Here is a 14,934-nt window from a genome sequence, read left to right on the forward strand (position 1 = left end):
AATGCCAGGGGCAAACAGTTTGAACATTTGAGGGATTAATATGTTTATTATTGCTATGTTTATTATTGATATGTTATTGATATGCTTGTATAATCAATAAAATACGTTTTGTGCGTACGTTTTGTTTTTCATTACTGTATACCTACTTTTGCAGCCCCCTTATATATATATATATATGCGCCCGTAATTGCATTTTTCTGGATTTGCCGTTTTGACCCCACCCTTCGGGCGGGTCCAAAAATGACACTTCTCTTGTACCTTCGTGCGATGTGGTGATCATAACTGCCACGTTTGGTGAATTTCTGCACAACTGTTTAAGAAGAGATAGTGTGATGGATGTATGGACCGACGGAGACAGATTACAATAATTAATATTACAATAACACAGATTACAATAACACAGATTACACAGACCCCCGTTTTTTTTTCTCCAAAAAGCATGGGGATAACGAATTAACTCGTTGAGCATAAAGTCCTCTGTGGTAGCAGATGCTTTCAAACGTAGGCATAACCACTTTATTGAAGGTATCTCTCAAGGCGTCTGGTGTCATATTAATGGGTCTCCTTATTTCTCACTCTTCCTGTTTTCCACCTTTCTTTTTATCCCAAAGTATAGTTTGCCTGAAGCACAAATGTACCACATGGTGACATTTGGTGCTTGTACAGCTGCAGCATTTCCTGTCGAGTTTGTAAAAAAATTTAAATGAACATCAAACTACACATTACAAAATAGCTTGGCCCATCTGACCATTTCGCTCACGATTCTGAGATACCACAGTGGAATCCCATACATCGAGTCGAGTCGTGCTGAAGCAATTTGTCCATCATCGAACTAAGTCTTTGCAATTCACATACAAGTACACTCCTCACAATAAGTTAGGGATATTGGCAAGTTCTTCGGTGTGGTTTTGTGTATTAATTATGTTGAAAAAAGTTGTTGGTCCTAATTCTTTGGTTATTAATGTGTGAAAAAAAACAGCATTTTGATTTCAATACCATAACCCTCACCCCTATAAAAAAAATAAACTCACTCCCACAATATCCCTAACTTATTGTGAGTAGTGTATATCAACGTCTCTCAAGATCTTAATCCTCTAGGTAATACATGCACAAACTCGTCCAAGAGCCTGAAATCACTGTAAAAACTAGAACGGCAATCGGTAGAGTGTTCAATCCTCCCACAACCTCTGCCAATCCTCCGCCATTTAGCAATCCTCCACCAGACTGAACAGTTTACGTTTTTTATCCACTGATAGGCCGGATCTGGATTCGGACCTGAGCCAAAAGAGAATCAGCTTGTTCTCGACACCTGACCACCTCATGCACCTAGTTTTGTCATAACCCATCCATACTTTCTGGAAATATTGTGCGACATATCGTTTTTGCCCCCATCTCTCAATGACGAAGAATCACTTGAAAAGTAAAAAGATTCTCGGATCCAGATCGAGAACCAGATCTTCACCAAACTTGAATCAATTCATTCGCATCACACACCCAACCTGCCCACCAAGTTTCGGCGGAAGGCACCCATAACTTTTTGGGATGTCATGCCACACATCAGTTTTGGCTCTCCCAATGACGAAGGATCATTGAAAAGAATATAATATCCAGATCTTCACCAAAATCGACTCAATTCGTCCTTGGCACACACTCAATCTGTCCACTAAGTTTCATGGAAATCCTTCATAACAGATATTCTGCTGACAGACAAAGGCAAAAAGACAAACAGAAACACTGAGAAAGACAAAAATGGGTGAAAACAACCTCCACCAACATTCAGTGGGAGGTAAAAATAATAAGTAAATAAATAAATGTGGATTTTAATTATGACGTGCCACACAGACAGTAATAATCGATTAAACGCTTTCTCATTGATGAGCACACTGCACCAATCAAGCAGAATTGGATACTCTAGGAGTTTTATAGTTTCACTCTTTTTTTAAAGGAAATGCAATTGGACTAAAATTTGTCCTGCTGGTACTTCGGCATGTTGCATCACAGAGTATAGCATCCCATCAGAAATGCTAAGTCAACAGCATGGTATCATTTCAATAAGAATAAATGATTGGACTTGTGCTAAAGCAAAACAAAATGTGTTCATTGATTCTCATCATTTGAATTCCATTTGCCTGACCAACTCCAGAAGAGTTGTCTTTTCCTCTTGGATTATAGATGCGAGTACCTCAAAGAGCTGAAAATATTGAATTTCAAAATGGATCAAGGGATGTTTATCTGAGGAATGATCCACCTGCATGTCCAGAGCCGTTTCAATCTCGATGGGTAATAACCGTGCGACCAGCAATGTCATCGCAATTTAAAAAAATTGCTCCCTTCCTGAATTCCAACACTTCAAAATCCTCCCAACAGCTTTGCAAATCAAACAAGTTTCACAAGACAAAACAAACCAGGAAGCATTATCTCTCCACACTCAAGAATTAACTCTCAAACCTGTCTCCTTCCCCCAAATCCTGGTGGTGTCTGGTCAAATCCGTTTCTGGTGTTTGTTCCCCCTCCATCCCCTCCCTAACCTCAAATGGCTACACAGTTGACAACGCACGTGACAAAGCCGAATGCCTCAACTCTGTGTTTGCCTCAAAATCTTGTGTCCCAAACCCATCTCTCTCTGTTCGCACCTTACCCAGTCGAACCCAACTGCTCCTGGACTCTGTGTCCTTCTCTCCTGACAAGGTGGAGAAGTTTTTGTCAAACCTCGACTCTGATTCTGCAAATGGACCAGATGGCATCAGGCCATGGGTCCTAAAATCCTGCTCTGCCGCTCCATCTCACACTCTCTCTGTTCTTTTCACCCTCTCTTTTGCTCAATGTCATCTGCCAGCATCTTGGAAATCAGCAAAGATCACCCACCGCTTTACACAAAAAGGTGCAAAAACAGATCCTTGCAACTACAGACCAATCAGCCTGCTCCCAATTATCAGCAAAGTCATGGAATCCATCATTGCTTCGGATATCAAATCCTTCCTCTTCTCAAATGGCTTGATCTCCGATCATCAATTTGGATTCAGACCAGGTCATTCTACTCTGGACATGTTGCTTCTGCTGTCTCGACAATGGATAGAGGTCCTCAATGCCAAACAGGAAATGAGAGCTGTCTCCATTGACATATCACGTGCCTTCAATACGGTCTGGCACCCAGCTCTGCTCACCAACCTCTCCTCCTATGGTATCCATGGAAATCTCCAAGCTTGGCTTGCGGACTTCCTCTCTGGTCATAGTCAACGTATGGCCCTGAATGGATTTCTCTCATCTCCCCTTCCTGTTCTGGCTGGAGTTCCCCAAGGTAGTGTTCTGCACCCTGTGCTTTTTCTGGTCTTCATCACTGATCTCTCCAATTCTCTAGAAAATCCTCTCTTTCTCTTTGCTGATGACTCCACTCACTGCCGCTCCATTCCTCATCCCTCAGATCGGCAGTCTGCAGCCTCCTCACTCTCTGCAGACCGGGACAAAATCACAGACTGGTCAAACAAGTGGAACATGTCTTTCAATCCTGACAAATCTCACACTCTTACGATGTCTCTCTGAAAAGACCGACTGGCAAACCCTCCCATCTACTTTCTCAACAATCCTCCAAGAAGTTCTGTCGCTCAAGCTTTTGGGTCTCACTATCTGCCATGATCTTTCTTGGGAAACCACATTTCCAAGCTGGCCTCCAAAGCCAGTCGCCGACTGGGCATCTTCAGTCATGCGAAGTCCTTCCTTGGCACACCTGAGCTCCTCACCACATACAAGGCTTTCATCCGCAGCTCAATGGAATACTGTTCCCCCCTCTGGGCCGGTGCTCCTGCCTCACACCTAGCTCGGCTCCACGCTGTTGAAACCAAAGCTTTCAGAATCATTGGAATCTCCTGCGATGAAGCTAACTCACCGCAGGGCCTTTCACTCACTCACCGCAGGCAGGTTGGTGGTCTTTCTGTCTTCTACCCACTCATCTCCGGCTTTGCTCCCCCAGCTCTCTCTGTGCTCTGTCCCCCAAATATTCCTACAGGTCGCACAAGATCTGCCAGCAACCCTCTTATGGTTAAACTGCCAAAATCTAGGCTCTCTGCTCACCTTCACTCCTTCATTCCTCTTTTCTCCCACCTCTGGAACAAACTCCCTCACTCTTTTCAATCCCACTCCACCCTCCAGGTCTTTAAAACAGCTGTTCACCACCATCTATCTTCCCCCATCCAAAACCTTGATCTTTTCTACCCCCGCTAATTCACCCCAGATCCACATTTTTGAAATTCCAACTTCTTTCCTGGAAGTCCTTGCAGTGTTCATATGTTTTATACCCCTCCCACCTCCCCCCAAGCCCTTTCCCTCCCACAGTTCTCTCGATGTCCCTGCTCTCAAATGTTGTGCTTGTGTCCTTCCCCCTCCCTCCCCATCTTGTCTACCGCTCCCCTTATTTTGCGTTTTATGTGTCGGTTTGACTTTTTGTGAGATTAATGTTAGCTCTTTCATGGGAGCCTCAGTCTTGCATACAAAAAAAAAAAAAAAAAAAAAAAAAAGACAGTTAAGCTTTAAAATCTTTTCCAGCTCGATGAACCCACTTCACTTTGACAATGTTATGGCAACCAAGCTTTTTTTGTTTTAAAGAAAGCTTGCCTTTATTGTTTTTCAGCCCTTTATGTTAACATCAAAGAAAATTTTCCAAAGTTGCTTCATAGAGTTAAATCTCCAAATTGTGGACATCTATTTGGGGCTTCATGACATTCCTCATTAAATCTTCCCAAACCACATCCAAGTAGAGCTGCCGAGCACAGGCACCTCAGAGATGTCGCGCCTCGGTTTGTATACCGACGTTGCTATAAACTGTCATCCTGACATTTCACATGCAGGGTGAGGCGTCAATGTGTGTGACGGCCATTAGAACGACATTAGGTCTGAGGACCCGTCTGCTAGCACTGGTCATCGGTGTCTTGTAGGTGAGTTACCGCCAGCACCCAGAACAAATTACAAACCCCTGGGAACGCAAAGGCAAACCACCCAGCATAGCCTTCCCCTAGTAACCGCTGTGACAGCATCGACACAGTCAAGAGTATGGTCCATTGGATTGAGTTATAGCAGCCTTGTGACGAGTACACCGAACTGGCTTCCCAGTGGCCATGGGTTCATACGCTGGTACTTCAGTATTGAGGATTTGAGTTACTAGAACCCAAGCAGGTATCAGGAGAATTACCATGTTTGCAATCAGATTGGTGACAAAAACCCAGATAGCTCACTAATGACCTCCAGGGAAGAGTAATCTTACCTACCCCCTTGCTTTGGGCTACCAGTCACACCAATCCACAATATGGAAGACTATGGAATGTATGCAAGTATTGCCTCTGGGATCACTTGAGATAGACGATCAAATGCTAGTTATGAAGAGGTCGTGGTATTCCCATCCTCCTAACCGAATAATCATTAAACTGCTGCTGATTCAGACTGCAGTTGTTCCCAAAACTAGTGCACTGGTTAGTCGAACAAAAAAAGATGATGAAGCTGTGTCTGTGCATTCAAGATGGCACATGAGCTGGACAAAATTTACAACAAACTGATGTTAAAGTATTCTTCTGCTTTTATAATCATCTACATATTACGTTTGCACCAGGGAGAATGACATGTGGAGGGTGGAGCGGAGGGGTTGGAGAAAAGGGTGGAGATCAAAGAGTGAAAAATAATAGGAGAGGATGTGGGAGATAAGGGAGTGCATGGGAAATTTGGGAGGAGGAAGTGGAAAGAATACAAGGTGGAGATTGCGGGGGGCCAGAAAGGAGATGGGGGGTGGGGGCGAGAATCAAAATATTGTCCTTATGTGGGTAAAATATAGATGATGCCTCAAGCACCCCGATCCCAGGATAAGTATCCTCTTTTGAACATTTTTTATTGTTCCAAGCTGGTGAGATTAATAGTTTTCCAATGACAAAATAATGTTGAGATTCTTTGCCATGAAATAACTATCAATGCAAGACTGCCCGGACTGTCCATGAAGACTCAAACGGTTGATTTATATTAAAATCCTTCATGAAGAAGAAGAAGATGAAGAAGAAAAAAAATCTCTAAATCTGCCCCGGATAAGCTGCTACATCCAAATGCAGATCTATAACGTGCTTTTGTTCACAAATGGCCAGCATACATTTTATTTAATATTTATGTGTCACTCGGCACACATAAATACTTTCCTCTTTCAACCCCCCCAGCATTCCATTAGGAAAGAAAGGGAGAGGGAGAGGGAAAAGGGGGAACAAACCGTGTAAATGCACAATAAAAACAAGATGGTCTAACCAACACAAGATGCTCAAGACGTGCACTCTTCGCCGATACTTACAAGGCTCATGGTACAGCTCTCGTACAAAAAAGGGAAACTATGGTAGATAATGAAAACAGCGTCAAAAGTCAAACCGAGTCAGAAAACAAATTATAGAAGGAACAATTCTGAAACACAAGGATTTGGATGCATGGAATTTGATTCGGATCAGAACAGGGAAAAATGATGCAAAAACAAACGAGTGGCGCAGGGAACTGTCAGCAGAGGAGGGATACCGAGATTTAAATAAATAAAATAAAATAAATAAATCACAAAGCAAGAAAACCAAAGGGAGAATGAGGAAAGGAAGAACCTCCGAACCCAATCAACACCACTACTCTTACAACTACCACCACTACTCCCACTGCATTCACAGCAAGTACAGTACTGCAAGACCCCGAGCCTGCACTCACTCTCACTTACGTGCCATATTTTTCCTCTTGGCTCAACATTCTGCTGTGTATACACAATTCACAAGCGGAGAAAAGAGGGGAAAAAAAAGCACAAGAGCTCAATGGGAGAGAATAAGAAAAAAGAAAGAAAAACTCCCACTTAAAAGGACAAAAATCCCAGAGTACTTCTACCAAAAGGAAAGGGATTGGTCGTCCTCCTCCCGACATTGTATGAGGGCTGACGACAATCATGCACAGCTGTTTTCAAGAAAACCCTCAATTGCACTCATTCATGACAGTTCAAAAACTGTTAGCAACTTCAAATTAATTTATGGCTTTGTGAGTTTTCTCCAACCCACTGTGAAAGACAAAAGAAAGCCACAATATACCCAAACAATGGAAAATATATCGATATCAGACGTCAAATCGACATGGGCAGAAATAAAACATCCAAGCATGATGGGTAATCATAATGATCGAATTAGAGGCCTTAATAAGGCAACGGGGTCCAACGTCTCCACGAGAAGCAGACACGGACCACATTTGCCGCAATATTTCAAGTACAGCTGAGATGTGATGATTTGAACAAATGACATTTCTGATGCAACAGTTCCAGCTTTGGTCCATCAATGGAACAAAGAATCAATCATTTATTTTGAGCAGAATAGAGAACATGAAATTTGACAAATCAAGGAGTGCCACCAAGTAGCGTTAGGTCTACTTTTGCATGTTAATAAATATATTGCTGGAAACTCAAATTGCGACGAAAACTTTAAAAATCACAAAATGAAAGCCATTCCATGCTCATTTTGTAATTTAACTAAACCAGATGAAAACAACAACTTAAAAACTACAACCTCAAGCAAAATCTCACCAGCTTGTTCTTGTCGCCCACTCAACTCATCCACAAAGTTTGGTTGGTCATAATCCATCCACAACTTTTAGAATATTCTCTCGACAGTGAAGAATCACTTTAAAATTCTCGGATCCAGATCTTCACCAAAATCGAATCTACTCCTCTGCCACACAATCAACCTGTCCAACAAATTTCGAACAAATCTGGCGACAACTTTTTGAGATATCCTGCTCACATACAAACAAACAGAAAAACAGACAAGGGTGAAAACATAGGCTAACCTCGGTAGAGCACATACCTCCGCCAGGCTGGACAGTTTATGTTTTGTATCCCAATGATAGGCCGTATCTGGATACTGACCTGAACCAAAATCGAATCGGCTTGTTCTTGCCACTGAACCAACTCATTCACCGAGTTAAGTCATAACTCGTCCATAACATTTTTAAACATCATGTTATAAAATCACTTTTCGCCCGATCTCGCAATGGTAAAGAATCACTTAAAAATTAAATAATTCTCATATCCGAATTCATATTCAGATCTTCACGAAAATCGAACCAATTCGTCCTTGGCACACACATAACCTGTCCACCAAGTTTCGTCCAAATCCCTCCATAACTCTTTGAGATCTCCTGCTATACATCGTTTTTGGCACCATCTCCCTCCCAAAGGTGAAGAATCACTTTAAAAATTCTACTAGCCGGATCCGAATCCGGATCTTCACCAAAATCAAATCATTTCGTCCATGTCACATACACATACACATACACATACACTGCCTCTCTGCCAAATTTAGTTTGAATCCATCCACAACTTTTTGAGACATATTGTTCACAGACAGACAGACAGACAAGGGTGATAACATAACCTCCATTCACCTTCAGTGGCAGAGGAAACAGAGGTAACAAACAACCAAACGACACAGCCAGACAGGGGTGGAAACAAACTCGGTCCACCACCTTCAGTGGCGCAGATGTTAAAAAGAAAAAATAATAATCAAATTTATTAATTATTTTTCCATATTCTCATAATAAAGGTTTGTTGAAACTTTGATGACGAAAGTTCAAACGGTAAAAAAAAGTTATGGCATGGACAGACACATGGACAGACAGACGGATGCACAAAGACGCACAGAAGTGATTGTAAACCCCGTCTCCAGCTACACATGCTTAGAAGGTCTGCAGGGTCTGACATGATGTTGCAGAACTTAGGGCAGGCACTCACCCTTTAGCTTGTCTGGTCTGGCTTCGATTCCTGACTACGATAAACTCTGACTACGCTTTAAAGGCCGAACGTTGCATCACCAAATGTGCCATCCCTATGATGGACGTCAAGCCGGGTTTCCGTCTGCCAGCATAAGTTGGTGGATGTTAAAGATCCCGGCCGACCACATAAGGTGGATATAAAATGTGCTGTTGTGAGGTAGTAGTGGTACGAGTAGTAGTACATACAATACAGTATACTGCAGTTATCAAAATAAGTACAGTGCATTCAGAAAGTATTCAGACCCCTTCACTTTTTTCACATTTTGTTATGTTGCAGTCTTATGCTGAAATCATTTAAATTCATTTTTTCCCTCATCAATCTTCACTCAATACCCCATAATCACCAAGAGAAAACAGGATTTTAGAAAGTTTTGCAAATGTATTAAAAAGAAAAAACTGAAATATCACATTGACACAAGTATTCAGACCTTTTGCTATGACACTTTAAATTTAACTCAGGTGCCTCCCATTTCTCTTGACCATCTTTGAGATTTTTCGACACCTTGATTGGAGTCCACCTGTGGTAAATTAAATTGATTGGACATGATTTGGAAAGGCACACACCTGTCTATATAAGGTAGTAGTGATAGTGATAAATGTCGGGGTGTACTTACTTTTTCCACATGCGAAATTTGCATTTATGTTTATTTAAATTATACAATGGACTACAAAATGTAAATGCTTCATGATATTTGTTATATTATATCACCTTTATCTGTCAATATTGTTGAAATGAAGATCAAATAGCTGTATGTTGAAATATGTTGAAAAAGTCAAAACTTTACATGGGGTGTACTTACTTTTTCACGTGACTGCATGTCAATGTGATATTTCAGTTTTTTATTTTTCATAACTTTGCAAAACTTTCTAAAATCCTGTTTTCTCTTTGTTATTATGGGGTATTGAGTGTAGATTGATGAGGGAAAAAAATGAATTTAAACGATTTCAGCATAAGGCTGCAACACAATAAAATGTGAAACTAGAACGCCACTCAGTAGAGCGCATACTCCCGCCGTGGGTCAAGTTTGAATAATACGTTTTGTTTAACATCCCCTCTCCCCAAAACAAAGAAGTAGGCCCTAACTGTCAGATAATTTATTTTGATATATCTTCGAATTAGGGGAGAAAAACATCATTTAAGAATAAGAATAAAAGCTTTAAATTTAATGCAATAAAACAGAAGAAAAAAAAATTCCCCAAAACAATTCCTGGATCCAGAATAATATCCTGAGCTTCACCAAAAACGAATCAATTCTTCCTTATCCCAAGGGCAATCATCCCACCAACTTTCATCCAAATCCGTTCAGAATTTTTCCAGATATTTTGTTCACAAACACACAAACACACGAACATACGAAAACACATACACACACGGAGGGACACGATTGAATGCATTACTCCCTGGCGGGAGTAATAAACCAGAAAATCACAGAGCCAGAATTATTTATTTGGTCTGGGAAGCCCATGCGAGGTTTCCTCTTCTTCAGCCTCTCACAACCCTGGGTGAATATGCGATCTTTTAAAAAAAAAGTCGGAATTTTGCCAAATCTGTTTTATTTGTTTGTTAAAATACCTCAGCCATTGACAAATCTGGAATTATAATTATATTTGAGGTTCAAATTAACCCGGGAGATTGTATCTAACGATGCCTGCAAGTCTGCACATGTGATAAATAATAATTAATCGTCCACAGTCGGACTTCTTCTTCACGCAATAACAACTTCTAGCTTCCAGACCGTACATCCAATCATCCTCAAATTTTGCACACTTGTTACTCTTCATGACTTCTACTACAGTATGAAGTTTCACGGCGATCAATGAAGTGGTTCAAGAGATATAAATGTTTTTATTATTTGCGTTTAATTAACGATATCTGCCAAAGCACGTGACCTATCGCAAATTCCAAAAGGACATTTTAGTAGACCGATATGCTGAACAGATCTGTGAAGTTGCCCCTCGATTGGATCACAAATGAGGGAAGAACTAGGTTTTAAAGGCTTGTGCTTAAAAACGTCATAACTCTAAAACCATGTGATGCATGACGTCATTCTCGCTGACTTTTTTGTTCGTCATGCGTATGCGATTCTGCTTGCAAAGTTTTGCCTCGATCTGTTCAGGCGTTTTGGAGAAAATTGGATTTTAGTGTTTTTCACTCAAAACAATATGGCGGCCGAACCACGTGACCTGTGACCTCATAATTGCCATTAAAATATTCCACAGACCGACTCCCTCCTATGGTGAAAATTTGCTCTCAATCGGTCCAATTTTTGCAGAAAAAATGGTTTTTAAAGGAAAAAAGAAAAATTAAAATCCCCAAAAATAATTCCTGGATCCGGAATAATATCCTGAGCTTCACCAAAAACTAATCAATTCTTCCTTATCCCACGGGCAATCATCCCACCAACTTTCATCCAAATCCGTTCAGAACTTTTCCAGATATCCTGTTCACGAACACACGAACACACACACACACACACACACACACACACACACACACACACACACACACACACACACACACACACACACACACACACACACACACACACACACACACACACACACACACACACACACACACACACACACACACACACACACACACACACACACACACACACACACGAATGCATTACTCCCTGGCGGGAGTAAAAAGTGAAGAGGTCTGAATACTTTCTGAATGCACTGTACATTGAAGGTCAACCATTGTACAATTATTACTTGCAGACAGACAGACACACAGGCTTCCACAATTGAAAGGTACACAAGAGGAATCGTCAAATGGAGGACAAATTCCAAGGAAGCAGCGGCGTTTCTCTGGAATCCGAGGCAGCAATCTTGGAACAGATCTCTTGGTGGAAATAAAACGCCGGCATGCCAGGAGAAAAAAAAAATCGATCAAAATTCACCTTAGCACAGATATGTTGGACATCATGCGGATGTCATCACCACAAAATGTGTACTCACGTCTCCCTCAGCTACGGCTTCCACATTAACCTCCATCAGTGCACTACAGTGTGGGTACAGTGGTGGCTAATTGGTGAGGATGCTGGACTGGGTTGTGGCTTGAAATCCAGATGAAGGTGGTGGTATCAAGGATTTGGACTTTAATCTCCATGAAATGAAGCTAGTTTCAGGAGAATTGCAATGGCAGCATTGCATGGAAGGTTAAAAAAAACCCAGCTAGCTCATTAACGACCTCCAGTTAGGGGGCAGGGGGTCATCTGCTTGTCGAGCTCTACATGCGCCGCCAGTCCACTCATGGTGGTAGATGGGTCATTTGGAATGACTATGGGTCATCAACTCCCCCAACCCCAGATTCTAAGGATGGGAGAGGGGTTGGGGGGATGTGGGGGAGGATGTGAGGGCAGGGGGGGATTTTGGTGGGGGGGGGGGGGGGGGGGGCGGTCGAGGGAGGTCATGAGGGGTTCAAACCTTTTCGTTTGTTCCAAGTCAGAGTCTCAGAGACAACTAGAACGTCACTCAGTAGAGCGCATACTCCCGCCGTGGGTCAAGTTGGAATATTACGATTTCACAAAAGTTTGAGGGAGTAGTTCAGTGACAACAAGACAAAACAACACAAGACAGACACTGCACAGATATATATTTAGAATATATAGAAGATAGTCAAAAAGAAAACAAGGCAATTTCACTTACATTTTCAGATTCAGCATTCAATTCTATATAGTGAGTGTATTTTGAGGCATGTGTGACTTCAAATAAAATTGTAAGCCATGAAAAACGTTCGTTTCATTCCTTAGGGATACAACATGTAAAACTGGCCCAAACGTGAAAACAAAACTCGCTCATTTTAAGTCGTACAAGCTAATGCGACCACTCATTCTTCTGGGAAGAATTCCGTGCACATGCTTGTCACACTTATAAGTCACCTAAGTCTTTATAAGTTCATCAAATACTGACACCGCGATTGACATTCGCTGAGGTAAATGTTGATATCTCTTCTGAGGTTTAAAAAAAAAAAAAAAAAAAGTTTTAAAACATACGTATCAAACGATACATTTTATGAAACGGGGAAACCTAATACATACTTTGGTGGTTTTAAAATGACAGAAAATGTCTATTAGAAAAGAAAAAAAATCAACATTGAAGACGACGCTGCTGAACAATACACCGCTCTAACGCATAACCACGAGTTTAAACTACATTTACAACAAATATGAAAACTATTTTCATATCACAATGTTAAACATAGAATACATAGAAGATAATGTTAAAAAAAATGAGCCCAATCTTCCAATGGCAAAAAATTCCCAAAAACTTCCTGGATCCGGAATAATATCCTGAGCTTCACCAAAAAGTAATCAATTCTTCCTTATCCCAAGGGCAATCATCCCACCAACTTTCATCCAAATCCGTTCAGAACTTTTCCATATATCTTGTTCACAAACACACACACACACACAATCGAATGCATTACTCCCTGGCGGGAGTAATAACAGGTGGTATGTCATATTCCATACCAGGTGGATGACAATTATTTCCACCACGAACACCACAATGAATACAACGACCAGAGATAATGCAAACCTTGTGCACGAGACAAAGCAAACCCGTTCAAAATCATCAAAGGCACAAGAGGCTTCATCAATTATACTCATCGACACATGGAGGTTAAAAGCAGCGAAACTACAACTGCTGTCCTTGGTTGGAGACCTGGAGATAATTAAATAAATGCAACAGCACCGGAAATCTTCAGTTTGCAATTATTTAATTAATCCGTTCAATTAACTCACGGTGATCGGATAATCCAATGTAAGTTTATCGGAGGCACATCGATTGATGGGAACAGTAAGTAGTAAACGAGCCGCAAATTGAACTCGACCTTTATATTCATTTACAGCGCTGGAAAAGTTTTCCTCTCGAACGAAAAGCTTTTAACTTCCAAGGAAAAGTGCTCGCGTGCATGCCCGGAATGCCGGCGGGCTTTGTGTGCGCGGTGAAGTATCATTTACAGGTGAGAAGTTCGTTAGGTTTTCCCACGTGCAGGTGGGGGGGGGGGGGGGGGTAAGGGAGCGTGCGGGGGGAGGGGAGAGTTCTCCCGATCTTACATATCGTCGCAACTTCTTCTCGGGAGGAGATTTTCGCAGCCACCCGCTGCACACCACTTCGCTGCCACTCATCCCTGCCGTCGCAAGGATCGAGTCGCCAGGTCGGGATCAGCGGCGTAAAGTCGCCGAGCTGCGGCAATCCCCGATATCCGTCCCGCCCTCCAGGTGCTGCGTCCGTCCCAACGGGGCGAGGCCTGGAGTTCAGCACTCCCGAAGGCACAGCTCGGCACAGGAAGCGTAATAGTATCCTACGTTTCGCTTTGGATCCCCGTCCTGGAGCGATCCGCCCCTCAATCCGTCGTGCTGTTGTCGTGACGTCATACACCCCAGCTCCTCCCATCGTCTCTGGCAAGCGGGATTCAAAGGAAGTAGATCTTTAACATCCGCCCGAACCTCGGAAGACTGTTTCATTAAATTCTCTTTTCACTTCGATGTCTCTTGATTTGCACCGTCAGGTTAGTCGTGACCTTTTGCCAAAGACGGACGTTCTACTTTGCCCACGCTCTTTCATTGGGCCTCTTGCGCCATCACGTGGCGAACGGGCAGAGTCGTCACAGAACTGCGGAAAAAGTTTCAAAAGGGGCGTGGCTAAGTTGGAAATTCGTGAAGGGCGTGGCTAATATGTCTCGGCCGGCGATACGTCCAAAGGATTGTCGTGACAGCTCGATTCCGAGGGGCTATGATAGAGTATAGAGATGTTTAAGATAATGAAGGGTAGACACAAGATACAGTCGTGGCCAAAAATATTGGCACCCTTGCACTTTTTTCAAATAATGCACCACATATTCCAGAAAATTGTTGAAATTTTAAAATATTTTGGTATCCACATATGTATTTCTTTGGTTTACAGTGGAACAAAACAAAAAAACCTCAAAAAATTACAAGATCTTCGCTTATTCCACACAGAAATCCAAAAATGGCCCGGACAATATTATTGGCACCTTTTACAAGTTGTCAGAAATAATTAGATTTCAAGCAGGTGATTCTCCTTTACTTTGCAATTGAAGTCATCTGTGATGATTTGCAGGTGCCTGCAATATAAAAATCACTCATTCAACCA

At 42.0% G+C, this 14,934-nt stretch overlaps 1 protein-coding gene across 2 annotated transcripts in view; it reads right to left on the minus strand.

Moving 5' to 3' along the window:
• The window catches only part of LOC137437651 (GRB2-associated-binding protein 1), a 161,972-nt gene extending 147,801 nt beyond the window's left edge, over positions 1 to 14,171 (minus strand). Inside the window, exon 1 of one of the 2 annotated variants that reach the window (XM_068132131.2) lies at positions 13,875 to 14,171. In XM_068132131.2, coding sequence (XP_067988232.1) covers positions 13,875 to 13,946 — 72 coding nt within the window. In that variant the 5' untranslated portion in view covers positions 13,947 to 14,171. The remainder of the gene's footprint in view (positions 1 to 13,874) is intronic. The other variant, XM_068132132.2, reaches the window with a different exon arrangement.
• Positions 14,172 to 14,934: the final 763 nt, after the last annotated feature.

This window comes from Myxine glutinosa, chromosome 12 (genome assembly GCF_964187855.1).
Source record: "Myxine glutinosa chromosome 12, kmMyxGlut1.1, whole genome shotgun sequence".
Lineage (NCBI taxonomy): Eukaryota > Metazoa > Chordata > Myxini > Myxiniformes > Myxinidae > Myxine > Myxine glutinosa.